The following is a 27327-nucleotide window of genomic DNA, read 5'->3' on the forward strand; positions in this document are numbered from 1 at the left end:
GTCAGCTAATAGAATATGATGTTTGTAGCCTATCTCCAAAATCTTTTTGAATTTGGATCAGTTTTGTCAAGCAAAAGTGGAATCTGGAGTTTGCTTTGATGCTTTTTGATGTAGCCACTGATTTTGGTCCTTTTGATCACTTTCTTCAATCTTTTTGTGTCTCTTTTGAAAACTGTGTTTAAATAAGTCTTAGCTACTCATTCCTCAATTTTCAACCAAAAATTTTGATAAGGTACATGGATCGCAATCCTTGTTTAACATCCTTTTGACATGAAACTTGGTCAGCTTGTTGTCTATGCTATGTTGAAGCTATTCCTCAAATATTTTAGGATTTGGATCACAAAAAGTTAAAAATATCCAAATTTTGTTCAATTTGACTAGCTTTTGGTAATTTTTTCAATTTCCTTGATTTGAGTGTGATCTTGGATTTAATTTGACCCCAAACTTTGGTTTCAGTTGCTTGACATCAGTATCAGTCAAATGGTTTCAGTTTTGCTTCAGTCTGTTTCTAGAGGACATGGATTGTGATTCGTGTTCCACCACAAAACCTGATGAAACTCATCAGATTGCTTCTTATGAGTTGTGAGAGGCCCTTAGACACCCACTTTTTGAGTTTTGATCAACTTTTATGTCTTTACTATCAAATTTTCTAATTTTCACAGTTATGGTCTTTTTGGCCTAAATATGATTTTCAACCCTTTTTGCCCTGATCTTTTTAGGCCAATTTAATGGTGTCTATTTCTACTTACCCTACTCCTATGTGATGGAAAGAAACTAGAAACATAAACAAACAAAACGGTACAAATCAAAGTCGGAATGAAAAATGGAGCAATATTCTCAAAGCATCAAGAAGATTTGAAGGATGAAATGCATTTGGTATCTCACTCACAACTCTCTTTGCCCCTCAAGGATAGACCTAGCCGGTCCCTCGACTCTGATCTCTATCAAGCATTAAACCCATGTCTAGCTGCTTTATTGCCGCAGTGTAAATGAAATGGATGACAAATCTTTGGAAAAGAAGGCTCTAAATACGTACTCACTTACTCACCACCTAAGAATCAATTTTTCACAACGGCGCCAATGTTAGCGGGTCTTTGCAATGGAGGTCTATAGCATAGCTATTTGGTATGGGCTTTGGCCTCATGATACAATATTACAATTTAGAGTGTACAACTCTCGGATCATAATTACATAAGTTCTTTTACAAAGCTTCCCGAAAAATAAGATAGATTACATCAAAATTGTGGCTTGGACAAGGTGTGGCCAACTAGGAGGGTGCGGGTGCATGTCTGGTGCATCAGCCAAACAATTGCTTTCTCCTTACCTTGGACGGCATATTTTTCCTTAGGACTATCCTTTTTGCCATGTCCACTCCTTAAACATACATAACATAATTTTTCTTTTTTAGCCTTCTCAAACTCTTCACTAGACAGATGATCCCTAGACCCTTTGAGTTTCTTGGACGCCTTAGATGTAGCTACTATAAACTTTCATTTATTGTGTCCACGTTGTGTGCTTGCATTTGCATGTGTAATGTCAGGCACATGGATGTTATGCAGCCACTTTCTCATCGGGATTGGCGTGTATATATGCTTGCACTATAGCCTCCTCAAGTGTCTTAAGGTCCTAAGTTTTGACATGCTTCTTAAGCTCTGGTGTCAACCCACGAATAAACCCATGCGCTTGTTGAATGTCATAAAGACCCTCCAGTTTGAGAATATCATGATAGTGCGAGATATACTCTCAACATTGTCTTGTGCAGACACATAGAGCACTTGTCACATGCAGATCAAATTTTTTTCCTTTTCATTGGTGAACAGAAATTCTTTTTTGAACACATCCTGGAAGGCTACCCACGAATTTGGTAAGATGCCCTTCTCCTTCACAGACATCCATCATTTATAGGCCTTGCCCTTTAGTGTCAGACTCATTTGCAGTGCCTTGACTGTATTTGGATTGCATTTAAGATCGTGAATCCCATCCCATTTACTCAGGAATATATTCATGTATGGAGTATATTGGGAATTTTTGCAATTTGAGGGGTATTTCCACAAATTATAGAGGTATTTTGATAATTTTTCCAAAGTAAAAACGTATCAAAACCTAGCCAAGATTTTGTGTTTTTGTCAATGAAAATGACACTAAATGCAACCTTATATGTTAACATGTGTCTCTAGCAATTGCCCTTCTATAAACTTGGTCATGTGTAAAGAGGCTGTATGGTTATCTCGCTTGGTCAGATATCTTGGCATTGATAAGACTCCAATGATATATTGTGATAGTCAGAGTGCTCTAGCATTAGCAAGGAATCCCGTGTCACTCCAAATCGAAAAACATTGAAGTCAAGTATCATCTTGTGAGAGATTTCTTGGCCAAAAAGCTCATTGATTTGGTCAAAGTACACACTGACGACAACCCAACAAATGCTTTGACGAAAGACTTAGCTTTGGAGTGGTTTACACATTGCAGTGAGTTGATGGGTATAGGTTGAAGCTACTAAATTGCTTCACGGTTGTACATATCGGGTCACTTGGACTGCATTGGTCTTCAAATGGGAGTTTGTTGGGATTCAGGCCAACTGACCGGACATCCCACTTACTACTAACCCATCTACTGATTTAACATATATACACTTATTCTTTAATACACAAAAGAATAAGGAGCTTCAACGGGATTACATTGCTCTATGCGCTCCACCCAAAGAAAGTCTCTCTCTCTCTCTCTCTCTGCTCTCGCGCTCGTACACGCTTCCCGCGGCACCTTCATATAGTTAGAAAGTGCGACTTTTTGGGAATTAAAAATATCGTTTGGACCCATATGATAGGTATATATATTTTTAGGTAGCCTCCCTGAGAATGGGTCCATAACACTTTTGATGGGGTGTGAGAAAATCTATCAGCTCGAAACAGTACGGATATAACTATATTAATTCAATATATATCAATAAATACTCTTAATATGGATATATCGAATTGGTTGCTAAGGGGTAGGGGAAATAATCTATCAGCTCGAAACAGTACGGATGCAACTATATTAATTCAATATATATCAATAAATACTCTTAATACGGATCAAACGAATTGGTTGCTAAGGGGTAGGGAATGGTCTGTCAGTGACCATTCCCAAGAATGTAGGCGACCACATGGCGACCGGCAGGGAGCCGGAGCCATGGTGGGAGCCACATTCCTTGGGAAGGGTCACTGACACACCATTCCCGGCCGTCACAGTCGGGGGGAGGAGGGCCAGCAGTGAACAGTGACCTTCGGACAGTCAACACAAGCTGGCAGCTACAAACATGCCGCTCGACTGCTGAATCAGTGCTGATGTTGGTTGCAGATTGCTGATTTAGTCGCCTAGGCTTCTGCAGACAATTACGTGCGCTGACTTGGTGTGTTTTGATTGCACACTTTGCAATTACAAGTGCTGACGTGTCAGCTGCAGGATATATTCTGAACGCTGATTTGGGAAGCGATAATTGGTTGCAGCCTGTCACTGCGCTCTGAATATTCTGTGTGCTGATTTGGATGGCCCTCATTGGTCTGCAGACTCTCCACAAGGCTCTGACATTCCACCTGCTGAGCTGTCCAGCATCTAATGACTGCACACTGCAATTCCGGCCAGGAATGGTTGCGAAATTGATGGCTGAGATTCGCTTCCCTCCGACCCCCAACTGTGACGGAAATGATGCTCAATGCAAGTGCTTCATCTTGTCTGGGTGCCTAGGAAGTATGCAGTCTCACACTAATAAAAACACAGCACCTTTGCAGATTGATTTCATGTTTGTGCAACGAGGCATGAAACCTAGATGTTCACATACAATCAAAACATATCCTGTGAAGGAAAAGAGCATCGACCCTTCCTGGCTACACAACAATCCACATGCAGAGATTCTTATGTTTTGCATGCCACCGCTCCTAAGCATTTCGAAATTCTAACAACAAAGGCCCAAAAGGCTAGGTTCTAGTTTGACTCGTTCAGAACAAAAATCACATAGCTTCATAAGGTCAGACAAGTCTGAACTTATGAATAACAAGAGGGGCTACAACACTCACAAAAACGCACAAGCAAGGCGCACAAGAAAATAATAGACAAAAACCAATCATTATTCACTTGAAAATGCTTTTAAGAAAGGCTTCAGCAAAGTAAGTTGAGCTTGCTTGATTGAAACTTTAAGCAAGTACTCAACTTCAAACTAGCACAGCAAGGATACAGCAGCACAAAAGCCTTTATCCTAGAATTCAGACTCCACTCGAAAACACAAGCAAAAGACAAAAGAACAAATTCTTAAATCCTACTTGTTGATCCTATTGAAAAACACTAAATAAGAATTTAATGAGCCTCAATACCTAAGCTCATGGTTAGAACTTGATAAATCCTCCTTACAAAATAGCTCTACACAAAGCTAGCACACGATATGGCATATCAAATGCTTTACATGACGCACCTATGAGTTCTATACTTGTAGTAAACCTGATATCAAGTCGCTCCTACCTTTAGCAGCCTGAAGGTCATTCTCAGAAGCTTGTGAACTGAGTATAAGCAATGATGGATGAGCCATGGGGAAAGGAACCTCAACAGTGCAAAGTCACAACCGTAACTTGGAAGCAATGATGAGCCATGGGGAAAGGAACTCCAACAGTACAAATTCACAACGTTAACCCAAGACAAGTAGTATGGTGCTTGTTTCTAGCTGCTTCCAGAGTCTCTGATCAACACAAAGTCCAGCCGTTTTTCTGGCATTTGCTCTAAATCCATGCCTTCTATCCACCACTGACCCACTATCACCCCCGGGCCAGCCGGCCGCAAATAGTCAAATGAAGCATCATTGAAGGGCCACGGATGTCTAGCTGCAAAAACAGACTAACATGAAACTTCATCTTGGCTATTGACAAGAACACAACGTAAACTTTAAAAACAAACAAGGTGAAGGCTCACATTGGCATTTTAAAACAAAATGTTCAAAAGGAAGTCCTTCAAGAAGGGACCGATTTACAAACTAAAAAACTGAATTCAAAAATTTGTACGCCTTTCTCCTTGTTCTCTAGGGCATGTGCTAAAATGCCAAAAAGAACTCTTCCTAAGCACATTGAAAATGTTTTCGACCTCATTGGTTTCAAAGAAAACAAGATGGAGGTCCTTAGCAAGAAAGACATACCTGGCTTTGGAAAATTGTCAGGCACTTCCTTGAGATGCAGTTGCCCATCGCCATATTCTATAGCTATATTGCATGGCTCCTCAGTAGCAACGACTTTTCTGGTTTCTCGGACCTCAAAATATAGAGGCAACAATGATTTTGTCATGCTCCTAAGCATTGAACCTCCTGCCATCTCAATGTTAGATTGAGAAAATAGCTACCTGAGAGGAAATAGGGGGAGTACTTTAAGCAGAGCGTTTTTGAACATACATGCAGCACCTGTAATTACTCTGCCATATACACTCCCGTCTGTTGCAAGAAAAAATGCCTGCACAACTCCAAACCCATTCAGGATTCATGTGAAAACCAAAGAATCGAGCTTTGAATGTGACAACTTACCTTCTGAAACTCGCTGAACCAACTCAAAGGCCATGACACTGACAATGGGTAGAAATCCGGATGTACAGAATGATCAGAACAAAATGTGCTTGAGCACTTGTTACGCAAGATAATAAAACGCAATCAGGATGTTTGATACCATTGAAAGCTTTTCCAGTCCATGTCACAGGTTTCATGAACAACTCGCTTTGGGTACCGAGTAGAACATTGGCTGGTTCTAAGGACGGACGATTTGGAAGTTCATAGATTTGCCCCGTTATATCCCACATATTTGCTACATGCCTGCATGAAAAACAGCACGGACAACGACAGTGAGGACCTTGAAAAACCATTTAGATCTTAACCCACCAACAACTTGATTCAAAGAAGTAGAATTGCATGGTTAGAAAATTTAGCAAAACTATATGCTTTCTTTACTTGGGTGTGAGTAGATCAAGCAGACAGTGTCTGCGTTCCTCAGGAATGTCTCCTATTTTCTTCCTGCATAAATAAATCCCCTTGTGTCACCCAAATCTTACCAACAACATTCCAAATTATGGGCTTTAATTTGTTTCTTTTTCAAAAAAAAAAACTTAATAAATTCTGTATATAACTTGCCCCGACATGAATATGTTGCAATCAATCAAATGTCGACAACATAAAGGCTCCTAATAAATTTGCAATATCATACCAAAAGTAATCTTGTAAGCATACGTTCAAAGGCCATACCAAAGGTAGGCAGCCTGATTATAGGCATTTGCATCACTAGGTATTAGAAAAGAAGGGGGATCCAGCAATGTCAGCACATCAAGCTCATCAAGATAGACCTTTCTTCCAGTTTCCAATATCCTGTAAGGATCTTCACCTTCATTTCCCTTCTGTTTAGAATCATATTGAGCTAATTGCTTTGCTCCAGTCACTTCTCTTGACAACTTTCCTTCGTTGCTTGAATATGGAGTGTCGTTTGTAGCTGCCTACAGTTACGTGCATGGTGTCCACTAAATCGTCAGAATTCATCATCATTTATATGCAAATTAATAACACTGCCTTAGAATTCAAAAAATAGAAAGTGCTTTACCTGGACAAGTGGAAGATTTTCTTTGCCATTAACTGCTTTTCTGGGCATGAATGCCAGCTTGACACTGGGTTGCCAACCAGCATTCCAGTGTCCCCAACATTTCAGTAATGTCCCTAACATTCAAAGAGCCAAGAAAGATTGATCAACATTGCTTGCAGTAATTTAGAAGGACTTTCTTAATTTGTTTGTCTTCTGCCTCAAGAGTCCAGGAGGTAAATTCACCAGCTAAGTATACAAGGGCCTATCGCTATTACTTTTGTAAAATGAACATCTTGAGGGCACACAAACTCCAAGATAAAATGCACAACATAGCCAGATGGAGATGTAATCCGAAAAACAATCAAAGACATCACCAAGAATATTTCAGGATTTCAACCTTTGGGATATCCTAACATATACAAGTTTTGATAAATCAAGAGGTGGAAATTCTCCTCAATACTTTCTCATCAACTAGTCTCTATCCCTACTACATGAAGGCATACAATCAGGAGGGAAGCCATTGAGGGTGGTGGTGGTGGTGGTGGTGGTGGTAATGGTGCAGAAGTAGAGGGAGCATCTGGAGGAAAAAATCTAGCCATAAAATCCTTGCGTCTGCAGATTTGTATCATCTGAGGCACCCGTGTCTACCTTAGTCATCTGCACCTCCTTTCTTTGTCTCTCTTCTCCTAGCTTTCTATGAATCTGTCCATGCCAAAAAACTTGTAGTATCCTTTCGTCTTTCTTGATCATATATTTGTTGTCTCTGCTACTGAAGCACCAAACTGTTCAAGTTTTTGAGGTCATCAACAAGGTTTCCCCGTCTAGATCTCTGAGTGAGGGTTTCTTTGTGGCTGTGCCCCAGCCTTGTGAGGCTCTCCGGATTCTAGGCTTGTGGGGGGTTTCCGTCCAGCCAACCACTAGTGGTCTTGCAGAAAGACCTTGATTCCAGCATATAAGAATAACAAATGGGAGTTGGTCTTGTAATCACTTCTGGCGAGTGATGTCACAAGCTGATGACGTGGCAGACACGCTGACATGGACAGCTATACAAACGATCGCAAATTGCGCTGACATGCTGACGTGGCAGCACTATGGATTTCCGCAATTCACGCTGGCTGCTTTTTGGGCCAGTAGCTTTTGAGTTTGCAAGCTTTTCATGTAATAGCTTTTGAGTTTGATGGCCAAGGGCCTTTAAATATGAACCCAAGGCCACTCTTTCTCTCAGTTAGCTGACGAGCTTCTAAGCAGAGAGGGCCCGCAAGAGTTGTGACTTAGCTCAAGCATTAATATAAAAATAAATACCGAAAGAGGTGTCAGATTTCGGGGCTAATACCTCTGGGCGCCAGATTTCGGGGCTAATACCTCTGGGCACGGAACTACGTCGGGTCGTGTCAACTCTATTTTGAAAGAGTGATAAAAGTTGTGAAGTATTTTAAGTGATTCTCTCGTGTGCCATGCCAGCTTTATGACTTGGGGTGTCCAAGTCCGTTACAAGTGATTGGACGGAAACACGGAGATAATCTTAATCTACACCCTCAGTAACGGACTTGGGGTGTCCAAGTCCGCTACAAGTGATCAGACGGAAACACAGAGATAACCTTAATCTACACCCTCAGCAACACTTTAGCACTTCAAACAACTTGAATAACTGTAACAGAGATAGAGAGAGAGAATTCCCGCGAGAGACACGGAGTGGAGTTCCACTCCCAGACTGCATTGGCCCCAAAGATTGGCACCCCTTTCAATATTTCTTTATTATTGATTCGCAAAGGTACAACTTTGGGGCTCTGCTCTGCTTCTCCACGCGGTAGAATACCATAGAGAGAGCCCTGGATACATATTTAAGGCCCTTGGCCTACCAAAAGCATCTCACATGAAAAGCATTAAGTCTAAAAGCGTTTGGGTCCGAAAGCAAGTGCCCATAGGGCTGTCTGTAAAGCACTGGCCAGTCATAGTTGCATCCCTCTCTTGCACAGTCAGTCTGCATAAGCACACCACCGCATATGAACCACCTGTTATGGCACACTTAGTTTATTAAGTGACTTTGAGGCAATTTAAAGAAATCGTGGGGACTTATTTGGAGGCTGCTCGACCCAAATTTTCCAGCCTATTTATGCATGCCTTGGGGCGACAGTAGAAGGCAAAGGAGCAGTAGTAGAGCCTCTCAAGAAGCACTAGCACGACCAACGTTTTTGCACCAGCAAAAGCCAGTGCTTTTCCCATCAGCCATCAGCGTTTTCAGAACCAACCCACCAGCGTGTTTGCTTCAGCATTCAGCCCCTTCCCCGCAGCAGGTCCTCAGCATTTCCGGCCTCCATCAACACCAACAACTTCAGCAGTTTGGGGCATCTGCCTCAGCATTGTTGGATAGTAGCATTCAGCCATCAGATTGCAGATTTCAGCCCTCAAGTCAGTAGCATTTTCAGTTTTCAGCCCCATCGCCGTCCTGGAGATAGCAGATCCATCCATAGCCTCGTCACTGTGTCACAAGACGGGCACCACGTGCCAATAGAAAAGAACAGACTGAGCAGACTTTTAGCACTTCAATAACAACTGAACTGAAAGAGAGAGTCGACACGCGACACAGAGTGGCGGAATTCCATCCCAAAGAGTATTGGCCCCAAACCTTGGCGCCTCTTTCGGTATTTCTTTATATTGCATCAACTCAGTACAAGCCGGTACTCCAAACTCTACACCTTCTCCAAGAAGCATGCCAGAGAATGAGCCCTAACCTCATATTTAAAGGCCCTTGGCTTGAAAAGCAGTTACAGTGAAAAGCCTTCAAAACTCAAAAGCTTCTGGTCCAGCTGCCAGCATAATTTACGAAAATCCGTATAGCTGCCATGTCATCAGCCAACGCAAAACGCGGAAATCCGTACAGCCTACCACGTCATCATGCCAACGCAATTTTCGGAAATCTACCACATCATCAGTTTTTTTTGCGTGTGCAGGTCCTGCTTTATTTTAATCCTTTATGTCACTTGGGGCCCCATCGGACGGGGTCCCCATAAGTTGGTAGCACTTCTTCTTCTGTTGCTTGTTCTTCTTAAGGTTTAGGCCCCTCAGCCGACATCTTCAAGTTGGCTCCATTCTTCAGGGCTTTGACACGTCAACAGTTTGTTACATCTCTCCTTCTTGAAAGAGAGTAATCGTCCGCGATTACAGCATATCTGCAAAACAACTCAAGTTAGCTCAAAAATTTCCAAGAGTCATTCCGAGGGACAATCAGGTTGCTCTTTTTATTAAGGAGTTAGCTTCTCCTTTCTACTCTTTTGATCAAGGAGTTAGCTTCTCCTTTCAGCTGTTTTGATCAAGGAGTTAGCTTCTCCTTTCGTCCAGATCGGAACTCTTGATATTCCGACGTAGTAAAATTAGCCATCACACCTAGACCGTACTGATCTTCCACGGGTGTCTTGATGCACTAAAATTACATACCCAGGAAATCTCATCCAATTAGGAATATTCAGTAATTGGCACATCACAATGCAACACAAATGCTTACATATGCATGTTACAAGACACAACAAACAGCGTCGCTGAGCACTCCCCCAAGACAAACGGTCTGCGGTATGAAGCTACTCTAGGAATACCTCGTCACTACCCCCGCAAATAACCTAAAAAGGTCCGCGCCATGAGCTCAGAGGACTGTACAACCAAACGCTCCCCAGACCGCAGTCTGCGTCGCTTGGAGGTTCAAGCATACAACCAAAACGCTCCCCAAGCATCGGCCTGCGTCATTCGGAGGTTTTCTAGCATACAACGGAACGCTCCCCAGGCATCGGCCTGCGTCGTTCCGAGGTTTTCAAACATACAACGAAACGCTCCCCAGGCATCGGCCTGCGTCATTCCGAGGTTTAAACAATACCAAAACAGAATTTCTCACTTCTCCACCCGGGAGTAAAATCACCAATCATTGAAACCAGAGTCAAACAATTCAAATCGGCACCAAAACAGGTTCAAAACAGATACCATCCATTTCAAACAAATTCCAAACAGGATCACCAAACAAGATCACAAACTTAAAAAGCAATCTCGACATCAGTCGAGCTCGAAAAGTGGCCTGAATTTCCATCCAGACACCTGCACCAAAAATTATGGTTAGGTTCATTCCATAAGGTCGTAGCCGAGCACAGCATGGTCCATCAGCTCTTGGACAGACAGTGCTTCTTTGGCGGCAATGGTAGTCCCAAGATAGCAATCGCACTAAATCTCCAAGGTCATCTGCTCGTGAAGAGACATCTACTGGGAGATGTCGAGAAACTTCAAGTTATAATCTGCTAGGGTTTCCATGGCAAGCATTTTAGAATACCCCACTCTGCCAGAAGTTGCACTCCGAAGGAAGATGTCAGAAACCATAACTTCGGGCAAAAAAATTTCTTGAAAGCTTGCCAAGTCCTTGGAAATGTGCGGCTTGGTAGCTATAGACATCAATATCTGCATGGCACTGTCTTTGAGAAAAACAATAGCTTGAAACAAATCTTCGATCCTTCTCTTGCAAGTAACCTTAATGGCTTATGCCCTGTAAGACATGAGCAGTGAAGACGGGAGCGCGCGCCCGATGCGCAATGTAGTAAGGGTGGGAGTGGCTAGTAAGTCCGAGGTCGGAGCACAAAGCCAAAATTTCCAATGAACTTTTGGAAGTGCAATCTTGCTCTGTCTACTCCTTGGTAGGAGCGGTATGCTTTCAGAAAAGCACACGCCTGATGCTCTGATACCACTGTCACAAGACGGGCACCACGTGCCAATAGAAAAGAACAGACTGAACAAACTTTTAGCACTTCAATAACAACTGAACTAAAAGAGAGAGAGACGACACGCGACACGGAGTGGCGGAATTCCATTCCAAAGAGTATTGGCCCCAAACCTTGGTGCCCCTTTCGGTATTTCTTTATATTGCATCAACTCAGTACAAGTCGGTATTCCAAACTCTGCACCTTCTCCAAGAAGCATGTCAGAGAATGAGCCCTAAGCTCATATTTAAAGGCCCTTGGCTTGAAAAGCAATTACAGTGAAAAGCCTTCAAAACTCAAACGCTTCTGGTCCAAAAAGCAATGCCAAAAGCTGTCAACATAATTTACGAAAATCCGTACAGCTGCCACGCCATCAGCCAACGCAAAACGCGGAAATCCGTACAGCCTATCACGTCATCATGCCAACGCAATTTTCGGAAATCTTCCACGTCATCAGTTTTTGTGCAGGTCCTGCTTTATTTTAATCCTTATGTCACTTGGGGCCCCATCGGACGGGGTCCCAATAACTTCTTATGTTGCTTGTTCTTCTTAGGGTTTAGGCCCCTCGGCTGGCATCTGCAAGTTGCCTCCATTCTTCAGGGCTTTGACACGTCAGCAGTTTGTTACATCTCCCCTTCTTGAAAGAGAGTTCTTGAAAGATGCTCCCCATGCACCGGCCTGCGTCATTCGAAGGTTTTCTAGCATACAACGAACGCTCCCCAGGCATCGGCCTGCGTCGTTCCGAGGTTTTCAAACATACAACGAAACGCTTCCCAGGCATCGGCCTGCGTCGTTCCGAGGTTCAAACAATACCAAAACAGTATTTCTCACTTCTCCACCCAAGAGTAAAATCACCAATCATTGAAACCTGTATCAAACCAGAGTCAAACAATTCAAATCGACACCAAAACAGGTTCAAAACAAATACCATCTGTCACAAAATGGGAGCGTACACGAGCACTTAGAAATCTGAAAAAATATAATACTTTGCAAACATGAGAGAAGGGAGAAGATCGACTCAGTATTGGGGACCAGAAGATGGGCTGGTCCCCCCCCCGTTAAGAGTATTCTTTATTCAAGGAGAATTCTTATACAAGCACGAGAACCCGAGGAAACCCCTCCGTTCTGTAATCTTAGACCCGAAGGTCGTGCTTTCCCGTAAAGGGCTTGGGCACAAGGCCGTTCCTTCCCGTAAGGGACTTAGGCGTGAAGCCGTACTTTCCCGTAACGGACTTAGGCGTGAAGCCGTACTTCCCGTGAGGGGCTTTCCCATAAGACGAGAGATTCCTGCAAAACAAACCACACAAAGCAACAATTCTCAATGCGTATCAACACCTTATACCTGTCGCTCCTTGCTCAGAAAAACGACCTCCGTACTCAGTCGTCACACGAACACTTGCAATTTCCGTCGCCAACCTCTGTTCCAGAATCCCAACGCTAGCTTCCTCTGCTGCTTCCGGCGTGTTAAAACTGGAACGCTGGCTACTACTTTATAGGGCCTGGCACCCGGTGGGAATAGAGCAGAAAAGCAAGACCCTGGCGCCCCCCTAGAGAGAGGAGAGAGAGAGATCGCAGATTCAGCCCCCTACGTAGCTTTTTAACGCTGGCTTATTTTTAAGAAGAGCCTTGCTTTATTTTATTAATAAAAGGAAGTGACTGGCCACTTTATAAAATAAAGTGTGAACCTGTTCAAACTTTAAAAACTCACTCAGTTAGTGAAAATAATGCTATACAAACACATTCCAGGCGTCCCCGGGTGCAGAACACGGCACAGATGCAATGCACACACGGACTCCTCGCGGGAAAGCATCTGCCCTCCCGCGAATATTCCTGCTTTTCGTTAAAAGCTTCATTGAACCCATCTTTATTCTTGTGCTTGCATTCTTACGCGTATTTTCTTACTCAGTTCGGATTTCCTCCTTAGCCTACGGGATGCCCCCTTACTGATGCACCCGTCACCCATCATGTGACGCATCAGGGGCACTCGTAACCCGACCCTTTCCACCGAACTTACGGAAACTCCTTTGCGATGTTTACCATCACCCATCAAATGACACATCAGAGTTACCCGTTCTTGATGGCAGTTCCTGTAGCTACAATCTTTTAACAGTTCTTAGTGCACATAATAAAATATCCTAAAAAAGAGATTAATCATTAAAAATAAGAAAATAGTCCAATTAGCAACATCCCTCTGGCTTCTAAACAGTTGACCTCAACTGTAGTGCTTGGACATATACCTCTAGTATCTCGGGATAAGCTGCTAATTCCTCCTGCGTCATCCACTGAGCATCTAGATTCAAATAATTCTTAAACTTAACCAAATACTTCCGTGTTATCTTTCCGGATTTGAGAGGCCGCTCCTGATGACTTACTATCTGCTGCGGTTGGAGTATTTCTTCTGTTTCCTCAACCTCAGGAGGTTCCTCAGCACTAGGCTGGCTCGGAGGCAGTCCCACATACGGTCGGAGTAAACTGACATGGAAAGCATTATGGATCTTCCAATTAGGCGGTAGCTCTAATCGGAAAGTGACATCATTCACTCGCTCAGTGATCTTAAACGGCCAAAAATAACGGGTAGAAAGTTTTACCACTTTCCCCTTATGAGACGCTTGTTTCTTAAGTCCTGCCTTCTCAAACTTGAGTAAGACTAACTGTCCGACTGTTAAGTCTAGATTCCTTTTGTGCTTGTCTGCAGCTTTCTTATGCTTTTCCTGAGAGCGTAGAATAGCTCTCCTAACTTGCCCGTAGGCTGTGCCCAAATCCCGGACAAATTCATCTGCTGCAAAGATCTTATCCTTAGTTAAAAGGATAGGTGGAAGCAAAGGCTTACCATAGAGAATCTCAAAAGGTGCTTTCCCTATCGATGAGTGTATGGTATTGTTATACGCATACTCGACAAGAGGCAAATATTTTTCCCAATCAGATTGCCGGTCTGACACATAAGCTTTTAACATATCCAATACTGTGGAATTGGCTATCTCACTTTGCCGGTCCGTTTGAGGATGGTAGGCATATGAAAAATTCAGCTTCGTACCAAGATTATCCATCAAGGCAAGCCAAAAATTTCCTGTCATGTAAGGATCTCGATCACTCACAATAGACTTAGGCATTCCATGATGCTTAAAGATCTGTGTCACGAAGACCCTAGCCATATGATCTGCTTTGATCATTTTCTTGACTGGTATAAAGTGTGCTTGCTTGCTAAACCTGTCCACAATGGTCCAAATCGCGTCATTTCCAGTCTGAGTTCTAGGGAGGTCCATGATGAAGTCCATGGCAATACTTTCCCAAGGTTCATTAGGCACAGGCAATGGTTGTAGCAACCCAGGCGTCTTATGCCGATCATACTTCACTTTTTGGCAAACCAAGCATTCCTTGACATACTTATCAATGTCTGCTTTAAGGCTAGGCCAAAAGAAATATCTTTCCATTGCTAAGGTCGTAGGGAGAATACCCCGATGACCCGCATAAGGCGAAGCCTGTGCTTCATCCATGATCTTCTTTCTTAATGGTTCCGCCACACATATGGCCTGATGGTGGTAGAGATAACCGTCCCGAATGGAATAGGGAAACTCATTCTCTCCACGATGTAGCTTTCCCCAAATGGTGGAGAAGTCTGGGTCATTCGGATACAAATCCGGTAGTGCTTCTAATTCATGTGATACACCGAAGTGATAGCGTTCACCCTTGGCCGCCTAGACAATGCGTCCGCGACCACATTCTTACTCCCAGCCCTGTGAAGGATCTGGAAGTGAAACATAGACAAAAAGTTTGACCATCTCATCTGCTTCTCATATAGATTCCTTTGTGTAAGAAAATACCGCAAACTCTGATGATCAGTCTTGATCACAAAATCCGCTCCTAGAAGATAGTGCTTCCAGTTGGATAAGGCGTGAATCACAGCCGTGAGTTCCTTTTCGTAGATTGATGCATGCAACTCCGCATCCTTAAGCCGTCTGCTTTCGTAGGCCACTGCATGGCCTTCTTGGTTTAGCACTGCTCTGATGCAATCGCCTGAAGCATCGCAGTGAACCTCAAATGGTTTCCTTAAGTCGGGCACTATCAGAATAGGTCCATGGCTTAGCAAGTACTTGAGCCGATCAAAAGCTCCTTGTTGTCTCGATCCCCATCTGAACGAAATCTTCTTCTTTGTCAAATCATGAAGTGGTCCTGCTACATGAGTAAATCCTCGGACAAACCTTCGATAATACGAACATAGTCCCAGGAAGCTACGTACATCATGTACCGTAGTGGGAATAGGCTAATCTTCTACCACTCGGATCTTGGCAGGATCCATACTCACTTGATTGTGAGAGACTATATGGCCGAGATAGTGTATCTCTGAGAGAAAGAACTCGCTCTTCTTTGCATTCACATGCAACTCATGCTTTCGCAATTCTTGAAACACTAAGTCCAAGTGCTTCCGATGTTCCTCTTCTGACTTAGAAAGATGAGTATGTCGTCAAAGAATACTCCCGTAAAAGCTCGATACGGGCTGAAAATGCAGTCCATCATGCGATTGAACGTCGCAGGAGCATTGGTCAAGCCGAAAGGCATTACCAAAAATTCATATAGTCCAAAGATTGTGCAGAAAGCAGTCTTATGGACATCCTCAAAGGCGATCCGTATCTGATGATACCCACTCTTTAAGTCTATGCGACTAAAGACACTTGCACCCTGCAACTTATCAAGTATATCATCAATCCGAGGGATCGGAAAGCGATTCTTGATCGTGATCTTGTTTAAAGACCTATAGTCTATGCACATTTCGAAACGTGTCATCTTTCTTCTGCACCAGTAGAACTAGAGAGCAGTAGGGTGAAGCACTTGGCCGTACTAACCCTTTCTCTGACTTGCTTCAGAATTTCCTCTTGCTGAGCAAGACTCACCCGATAAGGGGGTTGATTGGGAGGCGAGCTACCCGGTACGAGATCTATGCGGTGATCTTCTGGGCGTACCAGAGGGAGTTCATCAGGAAGTGTTTCCGTGAAACAATCTTTGTACTTTTCGATAAATTGAAGACGCTTAATTTCCAGACTAGAGAGAGAGTCCCTACTAGTTTTATCCTTCTCACGTGCAAAAATCAAGTAAGCAGAAACACACTTCTTCATTTCTTTCTTAATGGAGATATAACTTACAATTGGGAACTGCCGATCTCCTACATCAGCATAAATCTTTATTTTCTTACCCCCATGATCAAAAGTGAGGGTCTTTTCCACATAATCGGGGATAGGTGTCATGTGGAAGTGCCATGGCATACCCAAGATGATATCACATCCCTCGATGGGTGCCATCAAAAATGATTCGCGGTCCTTGTACTCGCCAAACCGAAGATTGAGCTGTCCTTGCACGGGAGTTGCATTGGTTGTCAACCCCTCGAATGCTAACCGGTGTGCCAAGCTAAGCCGGTGTGAGGCACAAACGTTCCGCAGTATCCAGGGAGATGAAGTTATCCGTGGATACTGGATCATAAAGAATCAATACTCGCTGGTTGTTCAAAGACCCCGAGCCCTTCAGAAGTTGACGCTTCCCTTTCTCCGTTTCTGTGTTTCCTTGAACATCTGGAATTGAGTTCGAGCTTCGCGGTGCGGGTTCCTTCCTTGCTTTTTCTTGCCTCGTAGAGGCTTGTTCTTGCCGTTGCTGCTTTAGCGGGCAATCCGGTTTCATATGTCCTTTCTCGCCACAGTAGAAGCATCTTCCTTCCTCTCTGAAAGTTTGAAGTTGAGTAGGAGAAAGATACTTAGTTCGCTTGCCATTGCCCTCTGGCTTCTTAGAGTGATCATCGTCCCTAGATGGAGGACGTTTTCTTCCTTGGCCCCCTTGGTCATCGTAGACCCCTCTTTGTCTTGCACTGTAAGTGCTATGCTCCATTTTTCTGAGCGTCCCAGTTGAGTGCAAATCCTCAGCAATGATTGTTGACTCCATCATCCTCTGAAGAGTATCATGCGGATACACTTTCATACTCTTTCGAAGCTGCGGTTGAAGACCCGCTTCGAACTTTCGTTTCTTTTCCTCGTCGGCAATCTTCATGAAGGGAGTGACCTTTAGAAGAACCGACCAATACTTGTCCACATAAGTCGTTACTCTTTCATGTTCCTTCTGGGCAAGCCAGTCCCATTCCTTCCGTATGTCCTGCTCGAAGTCAGGCGGAAGAAATTGTTCATAAAATTCAGATTTGAATCTCTCCCAAGTTCTGGCCTGAGAACCTTCCAGAATCTTGGCTAACCACCAATTACTTGCCGTTTCCTTGAGGTGCATCCCCACATGGCGTAATTTGGATCTTTCTGTGAAGTGCCCATTGGTAAAGGCAACTTCAAACTCTCTGATGAAGGACAGTCAGTGCTTTGGAGATGTCTCTCCGTCCGTTGTAGGTTTCGAACTTGATGTCCTTGTCGCCCGATTTGAAGACTCTCATGCGATGTTGAGACTTGCGACCATGCTTCTTGAATCGAGGCTTATCTTTAGGTTGATGTAGGGTAGTAGTAGTAGCGGCTTCCTTCTTCTGACGAGATGATCGAGAAGTAGAAGTATAATCAGGAGAGTAAGATGGGGATGAGATAGAGATGTCCTTGCTCTCGTCTAGCAAAGAGAGCGCTTTTTCCTGGCCTTTCCTTGGTGTAGGCCGTTCATTCCGATCCGAAGATCCTTTGTGCACCTCGGCGCGTTCTTCTTCTCTTTCCTCCTGTGGTCTCACGCCAACAGTGTTGTCTTGATGCCTGGCTGCATCGGTTCCATTTGTTTTCTTCATTCCGCCCAAGAGCTTTTGGACATCTGGCAATAGTAAGATTTGTTGCAAATCCACAAGCTGGGCTTGCACTTGTTGAAGCTCCTCTTCAACGCTTCTCCCTTGGCCCGACATGGTTCTTCCCGTTCTTCCCAGAATCGTCCTTCTTTGCAGAGAAAGAGAGGAGTCCGAGCTCTGATACCACTGTCACAAAACGAGAGCGTACACGAGCACTTAGAAATCTGAAAAAATATAATACTTTGCAAACATGAGAGAAGGGAGAAGATCGACTCAGTATTGGGGACCAGAAGATGGGCTGGTCCCCCCCCATTAAGAGTATTCTTTATTCAGGGAGAATTCTTATACAAGCACGAGAACCCGAGAAAACCCCTCCGTTCAGTAATCTTAGACCCGAAGGTCGTGCTTTCCCGTAAACGGCTTGGGCACAAGGCCGTTCCTTCCCGTAAGGGACTTAGGCGCGAAGCCGTACTTTCCCATAAGGGCCTTAGGCGTGAAGCCGTACTTCCTGCGAGGGGCTTTCCCGTAAGACGGGAGATTCCTGCAAAACAAACCACACAAAGCAACAATTCTCAATGCGTATCAACACCTTATACCTGTCGCTCCTTGCTCGGAAAAACGACCTCCGTACTCAATCGTCACACAAACACTTGCAATTTCCGTCGCCAACCTCTATTCCAGAATCCCAGCACTAGCTTCCTCTGCTGCTTCCGGCGTGTTAAAACTGGAACGCTGGCTACTACTTTATAGGGCCTGGCACCCGACGAGAATAGAGCAGAAAAGCAAGACCCTGGCGCCCCCCTAGAGAGAGGAGAGAGAGAGATCGCAGATTCAGTCCCCCTGCGTAGCCTTTTAACGTTGGCTTATTTTTAAGAAGAGCCTTGCTTTATTTTATTAATAAAAGGAAGTGACCGGCCACTTTATAAAATAAAGTGTGAACCTGTTCAAACTTTAAAAACTCACTCAGTTAGTGAAAATAATGCTATACGAACACATTCCAGGCGTCCCCGGGTGCAGAACACGGCACAGATGCAATGCAGACACGGACTCCTCGCGGGAAAGCATTTGCCCTCCCGCGAATGTTCCTGCTTTTCGTAAAAAGCTTCATTGAACCCATCTTTATTCTTGTGCTTGCGTTCTTACGGGTATTTTCTTACTCAGTTCGGATTTCCTCCTTAGCCTACGGGATGCCCCCTTACTTATGCACCCGTCACCCATCATGTGACGCGTCAGGGGCACTCGTAACCCGGCCCTTTCCACCGAACTTACAAAAACTCCTTCGCGATGTTTACCGTCACCCATCAAATGACACATCAGAGTTACCCGTTCTTGATGGCAGTTCCTGTAGCTACAATCTTTTAACAGTTCTTAGTGCACATAATAAAATATCCTAAAAAAGAGATTAATCATTAAAAATAAGAAAATAGTCCAATTAGCAACACCATCCATTTCAAACAAATTCCAAACACGATCACCAAACAAGATCAAAAGAACTCAAACTTAAAAAGCAATCTCGACCGACATCAGTCAAGCTCGAGAAGTCGACTGACTTTCCATCCGGAAACCTTCACCAAAAATTAGGGTTAGGTTCATTCCATAAGGTCGTAGCCGAGCACAACATGGTCCATCAGCTCTTGGACAGACAGTGTTTCTTTGGCGGCGATGGTAGTCCCAAGATAGCAATCGCACTAAATCTCCAAGATCATCTGCTCGTGAAGAGACATCTACTGGGAGATGTCGAGAAACTTCAAGTTATAATCTCCTAGGGTTTCCATGGCAAGCATTTCAGGATACCCCACTCTGCCAAAAGTTGCACTCCGAAGGAAGATGTCAGAAACCATAACTTCGGGCAAAAAAATTTCTTGAAAGCTTGCCAAGTCTTCTCTTGCAAGTGATCTTGATGGCTTATGCCCTATATGACATGAGCGGTGAAGACAGGAGCGCGCGCCTGATGCGCGATGTAGTAAGGGTGGGAGTGGCTAGTAAGTACGGGGTCGGAGAACAAAACCAAAATTTCCAATGAAATTTTGGAAGTGCAATCTTGCTCTGTCTCCTCCCTGGTAGGAGCGGTATGCTTTCAGAAAAGCACACACCTGATGCTCTGATACCACTGTCACAAGACTGGCACCACGTAATAGAAAAGAATAGACTGAACAGACTTTTAGCACTTCAATAACAACTGAACTGAAAGAGAGAGAGACGATACGCGACATGGAGTGGCGGAATTCCATCCTAGAGAGTATTGGCCCCAAACCTTGGCACCCCTTTTGGTATTTCTTTATATTGCATCAACTCAGTATAAGCCGGTACTCCAAACTCTGCACCTTCTCCAGGAAGCATGCCAGAGAATGAGCCCTAACCTCATATTTAAAGGCCCTTGGCTTGAAAGCAGTACAGTGAAAAGCCTTCAAAACTCAAAAGCTTTTGGTCCAAAAAGCAATGCCAAAAGCTGCCAGCATAATTTACGAAAATCCAGACAACTGCAAAGTCATCAGCCAACGCAAAAGGGGGAAATTCGTACAGCGCAATTTTCAAAAATCTACCACATCATCATTTTTTTTGCATGTGCAGGTCCTGCTTTATTTTAATCCTTTATGTCACTTGGGATCTCATCGGACGGGGTCCCCATAAGTTAGTAGGACTTCTTCCTCTGTTGCTTGTTCTTCTTAGGGTTTAGGCCCCTCGACCAACATCTTCAAGTTGGCTCCATTCTGCAGGGCTTTGACACGTCAGCAGTTTGTTACACGTTGTCACATGACACATCTAACCCTATGTGTACGTGGACAAGCTTCTTCATGACAAGGGTTCAGTTGAGTTCAGTCAGTCTAGAATAGCAAGTGATCTGGCACTTTTGTGAGTCTATTCGCAGACCGTGCATGTCCAGACACTTAGAGTAGATGCATATCCTCTGGTTGCACACAGCATGACCATCAGATTTCCATCAGAACCCATCACGAGCATTTTTACAGTGCATAGGCCTATTTTCCCTATTTTTGACATTTTTCACTTATTATTTTTAAGTGACTTTTGTTGGAAACTAGGTAGGGCAATTTTGCTAAGCTTGTATATATAGAAACCTAGCACTAGCACTTTCTGGCAGAAGAGGCAGCAGGAGCTTCGGTTCAACGGGCACCTTCTCAGCAGGACCCCCCCCCCAACAAGGCCTAGCGTTTATGCAACACTGCAGCAAGGCTAGCGTTTTGCATCCACAGGACACCCTTGCGTTTTTGCATGGCAGATCAGCCTCGGCGATCACAAGAACAGCAGATCAGCCCAGCGTTAGCAGATTCCCTCAGCAGATAGCAGATTTCCCCGCAAGATCATTTTCAGCCCTAGCGTTTTTGCATCTGCAAGACACCTCAGTGTTTTTGCAGATCTTTGCGACGGAATCAGCCCTAGACTCGGCGTTTTCAGATTTCAGCAGTCAATTTCCGCAGCAGAACCCCCAAACCTCACAAATCTCACCTTCCCTAGTAGATACTCGTCGCACGGTCAGATCCCACAAAGTTTGCAGATTCAGCCCGGAAAATGGAGATTTCAGCATCTCCGTTTTCAGCGCGTCATTGTCGCATCGTCGTCATCGACATCGTCACCGACATAGAGTCAGAATTCAGCAGATAAAGATTTGCAGATTTCAGCCCTCAGCATTTTCAGATTTCAGCCCGTCTCGTCATCGTCCTCATCGTCGTCGACATCGTCGGCAAGTCCAAGCATTGTAGAGATTTGTGCAATCGATAGTAGACCGCTCTTGTCATAGAGTGGCACCTTCGGAGGAGGGTTTGACAACATTCTGGCGTCGTATTCTTCTCTCTCTATCTCTCAGTCTCATGCACCTTCATTCACAGTGTTCACCACTTTGTTTGTGTCCATTGGACTCTCTCACTAAAGGAACGGAAAGCTCTCCCTTCCATAAGTAAAAGGAACCCTTGAGCACAGTTCGGAGCACTCATCTTGAGCAAAGTTCAACATTCACTTCCGTTGCACCTTACATCGGTATCAGAGCTTTGGCAGTGTTCTGTATCACTCAACGAAAGAATCGCAAGAACAACACAATTTTTTTTGCTTGTTGCGGTCGCACGTAACCCAAGTCCTCTTGGACGTGTCGATTCCTAATCGTGTTTTAAAGAGTGAGAAGAAACCCAAGAAAGAAGGGCTTGTCCAGCCTCCCCTTGTGCCTCTTTTCACTCATTGAGAGCGGACCGTGCACTTAGCGGCTGGCCAATCGACGTGAGGTGGGAAAAAGCAACCTTGGTGTGAGCGCAAGGCCGCAAAGGGGTGCGCATGCGGAAAAGAGCAGAGCTCGGCTAACGAGAGGATTCTTTTCTAACACAAATTGCAAGCGAAAGAAGAACCTCAAGACTCAAGACCCTCAAGAACCCAAGTTCCGCGTGAACTTGAGAACCCAAGACTTCAGTGGATGGTCCTCACCCGAAGCGGAATGGATACTTCGCATGGAGGTGGTGAGCATGGGAGTGGCGAAGAAGAGTTTTCCCCACCAGGACTTTTTTCCGATCCTCCCCCTTCCCCATCTACGCCAAGGATTGTATATACCTAGATGAATCCAGGATAAGCCCAGATTCACCCTTGAAGGAAAGTGCAAGGTATAGACCCATGGTAGTCACCCACAAGACGATATAACCATCAGCTCCATCATGCATAGTATTGACTAAATACCACGACATCCCCACTAACGTCGTCAGTGCCCAGCAGTGGGTGTAGAACTAGGTACTAACATATGCTCCCCAACACAACACACACCACACGCACACACATGAGCATACATCAACACAAAGTTCAGCGTACTGAGTTTCTGTCATGACTCCGAAGATCAAGGGCAGACTCCTATGGAGGCTTTCGACAAGATGATGATGGACAGTAAGCTAGAAAGCGACGAAAGAATGGCAACCATAGAATGTAAATTCGAAGAACGAATGGCATCCATATGCACTAACTCCTATGGAGGCTTTCGACAAGATGATGATGGACAGTAAGCTAGAAAGCGACGAAAGAATGGCAACCATAGAATGTAAATTCGAAGAACGAATGGCATCCATAGCACGTGAACGCGAAGAAAGATTGGCAGCCATCGAGCGTAAGTACAAGCAAGCATGCTTGGAAGCCAAAGAAAGAAAAGCAACAATGGATTGCGAGAACAAAGGAAGAAAAGCAATGAATGACCGACACATGAAAGAAATTTTGCAACTATTTTCTCAAGTCCACGCACAGATGCAACAGATTCGGGAAAAGAAGACTCTCTCCGTCTCTTCTTCTCCCAAGCGTGACGCACATGATTTGCATGATGATGTGAACGATAATAATAAGCATGATAATTTAAATGATAATGATAAGCATGATGATTTTAATGACAATGACAAGCATGATGATTTGAATTACAATGACAAGCATAATGATTTGCATGATGATCAAGATGTGATTTTTCACAAGCATGATGAATTGCAGGATCGCGATGTCATTGTTCACAAGGATGATGGTTTAGTTGATGCTTTCTCTAGTGAAGCTAACCTCATTGCAGATTCGATCAATCACGAAGAACCGATCTTGGCTCTCGAGTCGAGGTCCAAAGAACCTCCTCGGGAAGTTTCGGTCCCTCAGGAAGAACCGATCTTGGCTCTCGAGCCTAGGTCCAAAGAACCCTCTCAGGAAGTATTATGTGTTCGCATGATTAGTCAACACGCATTGTTCGAGTGTTTCATTCGTGATCGTTTCCTGTATTATAATCAACATCCTTATGTGATCCCTTTTCACATGCATGACATATTGTACGTTGAGCAAGATTCACTTATGAATGAGCACAGATGTATGCGGATTTCTCATGAAAAGCTGAAAAGTAAGCATTCAAGGACGTCACATTCCATGTCTCTTCCTTGGCACGACACAGTCGTAGAAAGAGCACAAGAAAGATTGAGCATCAAGCATCGGCATATCCATTGTGATTTGCCACAGTTGATTTGATTTAGATCAGAAAGTCAAGATTCGACCCCATTGTTTGCGTGTGTTTGATGAACGGTTTGGCACTCCGTTACTTTGTTCATCTGCATTGCATGTATAGTTTTTTCGAAGGAATAGTATTTTTCCAATCACTTTACATGGAATGGGTATGTTTTTGTGTTGAAAGTGGTTTCAAGAATTTTTAGCCTCGGAGATTCTTGAAGAAGGTAGACGCATGACTATCGACGAAGTTGAAGGAGCCACAGAAGACTTTGTGTCGCTTTCGGCGTGGCCCAAAGAAGAAAGCATTGCAGACCTTTATGAAGTTCAAGTATCGCACGACTCACACATCAGGGTGGGCCGGCGAAGAGTCCTTTCCAGGATTCTAAATGTTATTGGCGATCTCCCTCGACGCCATACAGTTTGGTACCAGTACCTCACTTTGAAAAGAAGGAGATGTCACGTGACACATCTAACCGTATGTGTACGTGGACAAGCTACTTCATGACAAGGGTTCAGTTCACTTCAGTCAGTCTAGAATAGGAAGTGATCTAGCACTTTTGTGAGTCTGTTCACAGACCGTGCATGTCCAGACACTCAGAGTAGATGCATATCCTCTGGTTGCACACAGCATGACCATCAGATTTCCATCAGAACCCATTATCCGCTGGTTGCACACAGCATGACCATCAGATTTCCATCAGAACCCATCAGGAGAGTTTGTACAGTGCATAGACCTATTTTCCCTATTTTTGACATTTTTCTCTTATTATTTTTAAGCGACTTTTGTTGGAAACTAGGTAGGGCAATTTTGCTAAGTTTGTATACATAGAAACCTAGCATGTTAGGTGCAGCGGAATGATTGTTTGCGCTTTGCTCAAGATGAGAGCTCCGAACTGTGCTCAAGGTTCCTTTTGTTCTTATGGAAGGTAGAGCCTTCCGTTCTTAATGAGAGAATGCTATGATCACAAACAAAGTGAATGGACACTCTACGTGCAAGTGTATGAGACTGAGAGATAGAGAGAGAAGAGAGATACAACACCAGAGACGTTGTAAAACCCTCTTCCAAAGGCCCCACTCTCGTCGGCGAGAGTGGTCTACTTATGATTGCACAATCTGGTACAAATGGTATGCATGAGACTGATGCAAGTCTAGGCTATGTTGACGATGATGACGGGGATGACGAAGTCGACCTACGGGCTGAAATTTGCAATCTTTCTATTGCTGTCCAAAAACGCTATGGGCTGAAATCTGCGATTAGTCCAAAACGCTGATTTGGGGGGCTGTTTTCGCAGGTCTTTGTCGCTGAAAATCTGCAGGTTTAGGGCTGAAAAGTGATGATCTTCAAGGCTGAAAACTGAGGTCTTTCTGGGGCTGAATCTGCAACCTTTTTAGGGCTGATTCTTGTTGGTCTTTAGGGCTACAAATCACTACATGTGCCGGATCTGCAAGGCTGAGGCTGAAACCAAAAACGCTAGGGATGCTGTAATCCAAAAATGATAGGGATGCTGGTCTTTCCAAAGACGCTAGCTTCTCTGTGACTTCCGGCAATGAAAGACGATGCTGATGCAAGCGCTAGTGTCTGAACTTGCTGGCGATGGGTAGATCTTGAAAACGCTAGAGGGTGGCTGATGCAGAAAACGCTAGCATGGCGGTTCTCGCTTGGAGGGGAAACCGCCAAGGTTCTATTGAGAAGTTGCCTGCTGAGCTTGGCTCCTGTTGCCTCTTCTGCCAAATAGTGCTAGCTCTAGTTTGCTTATATACAAACTTAGCAAAATTGCCCTACCTACTTTTGTTGGAAAGTCACTTAAATTAATAAGTGAAAAATGCCAAAAATAGGTAAAATAGGCTAAATGCACTGGAAAATTTCCCTGATGGAATCCGATGGACTCTGAAGGGAATACTGATGATCATGTTGTGTGCAACCAGAGGATATGCATCTATACTAAGTGACTGGGCATGCACGGTCTACGAATAGACTCACAAAAGTGCTAGATCACTTCTAATCTAGACTGACTGGACTGACTGAACCCTGATCATGCTGTAGCTTGTCCACGGACACATAGAGTTGGATGTGTCACGTGACATCCCCTCCTTTTCAAAGTGAGGTACTGGTACCAAATTATATGGCGTCGAGGGAGATCGCCAATAGCATCCGGAATTCTGGAAGGGACTCTTCGCCGGCCCACTCTGATGTGTGGGTCGTGCGGTACTTGAACTTCATAAATGTCTGCAACGCTTGCTTCTTTGGGCCGCGCCGAAAGCGACACAAAGTCTTCTGTGGCTCCTTCAATGTCTCAATTTCGTTGAGAGTCATGCTTCCTTCCTCTTCAAGAATCTCCATGGCTGAAAATTCTTGAAACCATTTCCAACACAAAACCATGAACATACCTATTCCATGTAAAGTGACTGGAAAAAATCTTGTCTTCTCTAAAGACTGTGCACGCAATGTAAATGAACCAATAGACGGAATGTCAAACCGTTCACCACATACACGCAAACAATGAGATCGAATTTTTCTCTTATGATCTAGAGCAATCAACTGCGGCAATTCACAACAGAAATGCCCATGCTTGATGCTCATACTTTCATGTGCTCGTTCTACGAATGTGTCATGCCAAAGAAGAGACATGGAATGTGACTTCCTTGAATGCATACTTTTCAGCTTTTCATGAACAATCCACATACATCCGTGCTCAGTCATAAGTGAAACGTGCTCAACGTAAAATATATCATGCCTAGGAAAAGAGATCACATAAACACGCTGACTAAAATACAGGAAACGATCACGAATGAAACACTCGTACAATGCGTGCGTATCAATCATGCGAACACATAATACTTCCTGTGAGGGTTCTTTGGACCTAGGCTCGAGAGCCAAGATCGATCCTTCGTGATTGATCGAATCTGCAACGAGGTTAGCTTTGCTAGCAAAAGCATCCACTAACACATCATCCTTGTGAACAATCACATCATCTTCATGCAACTCATCATGCTTGTGAGATATCACATCTTGATCATGTAAATCATCATGCTTGTCAGTGGCATCCAAATCATCATGCTTAGCAATATCATTCAAATCATCATGCTTATCTTTGTCATCCAAATCATCATGCTTGTCATTCAAATCATCATGCTTATCATGGTCAATCAAATCATCATCATGCTTCACACAATCATGCAAATCCTGTGTATCCTGCTTTGGAGAAGAAGAGACTGAGAGTCTCCGTCTCCTGAATCTCTTACATCTGTGCCGGCACTTGAGACAAGAGTCGCAAGAACTCTTGCATTTGTCGATCGCGCCGTTCTTGTCTTGCCTTTCTTTCGACTTCTCTTT

At 44.1% G+C, this 27327-nt stretch overlaps 1 protein-coding gene across 2 annotated transcripts in view; it reads right to left on the reverse strand.

Annotated features, from left to right (window-relative positions):
• Positions 1-4274: 4274 nt before the first annotated feature.
• The window catches only part of LOC147432314 (WD repeat protein), a 31113-nt gene continuing 8060 nt past the window's right edge, over positions 4275-27327 (reverse strand). Inside the window, exons 2-11 of one of the 2 annotated variants that reach the window (XM_086492276.1) lie at positions 6591-6703; positions 6242-6486; positions 5951-6013; positions 5673-5815; positions 5534-5571; positions 5414-5462; positions 5156-5320; positions 4780-4847; positions 4632-4686; positions 4275-4570 (exon numbers count right to left, since the gene is read on the reverse strand). In XM_086492276.1, coding sequence (XP_086348402.1) covers positions 4515-4570; positions 4632-4686; positions 4780-4847; positions 5156-5320; positions 5414-5462; positions 5534-5571; positions 5673-5815; positions 5951-6013; positions 6242-6486; positions 6591-6703 — 995 coding nt within the window. In that variant the 3' untranslated portion in view covers positions 4275-4514. Of the gene's footprint in view, positions 4848-5155; positions 5321-5413; positions 5463-5533; positions 5572-5672; positions 5816-5950; positions 6014-6241; positions 6487-6590; positions 6704-27327 lie in introns of both variants that reach the window. The other variant, XM_086492275.1, reaches the window with a different exon arrangement.

Source organism: Adiantum capillus-veneris, chromosome 20 (genome assembly GCF_014529385.1).
Source record: "Adiantum capillus-veneris isolate H3 chromosome 20, ASM1452938v2, whole genome shotgun sequence".
Lineage (NCBI taxonomy): Eukaryota > Viridiplantae > Streptophyta > Polypodiopsida > Polypodiales > Pteridaceae > Adiantum > Adiantum capillus-veneris.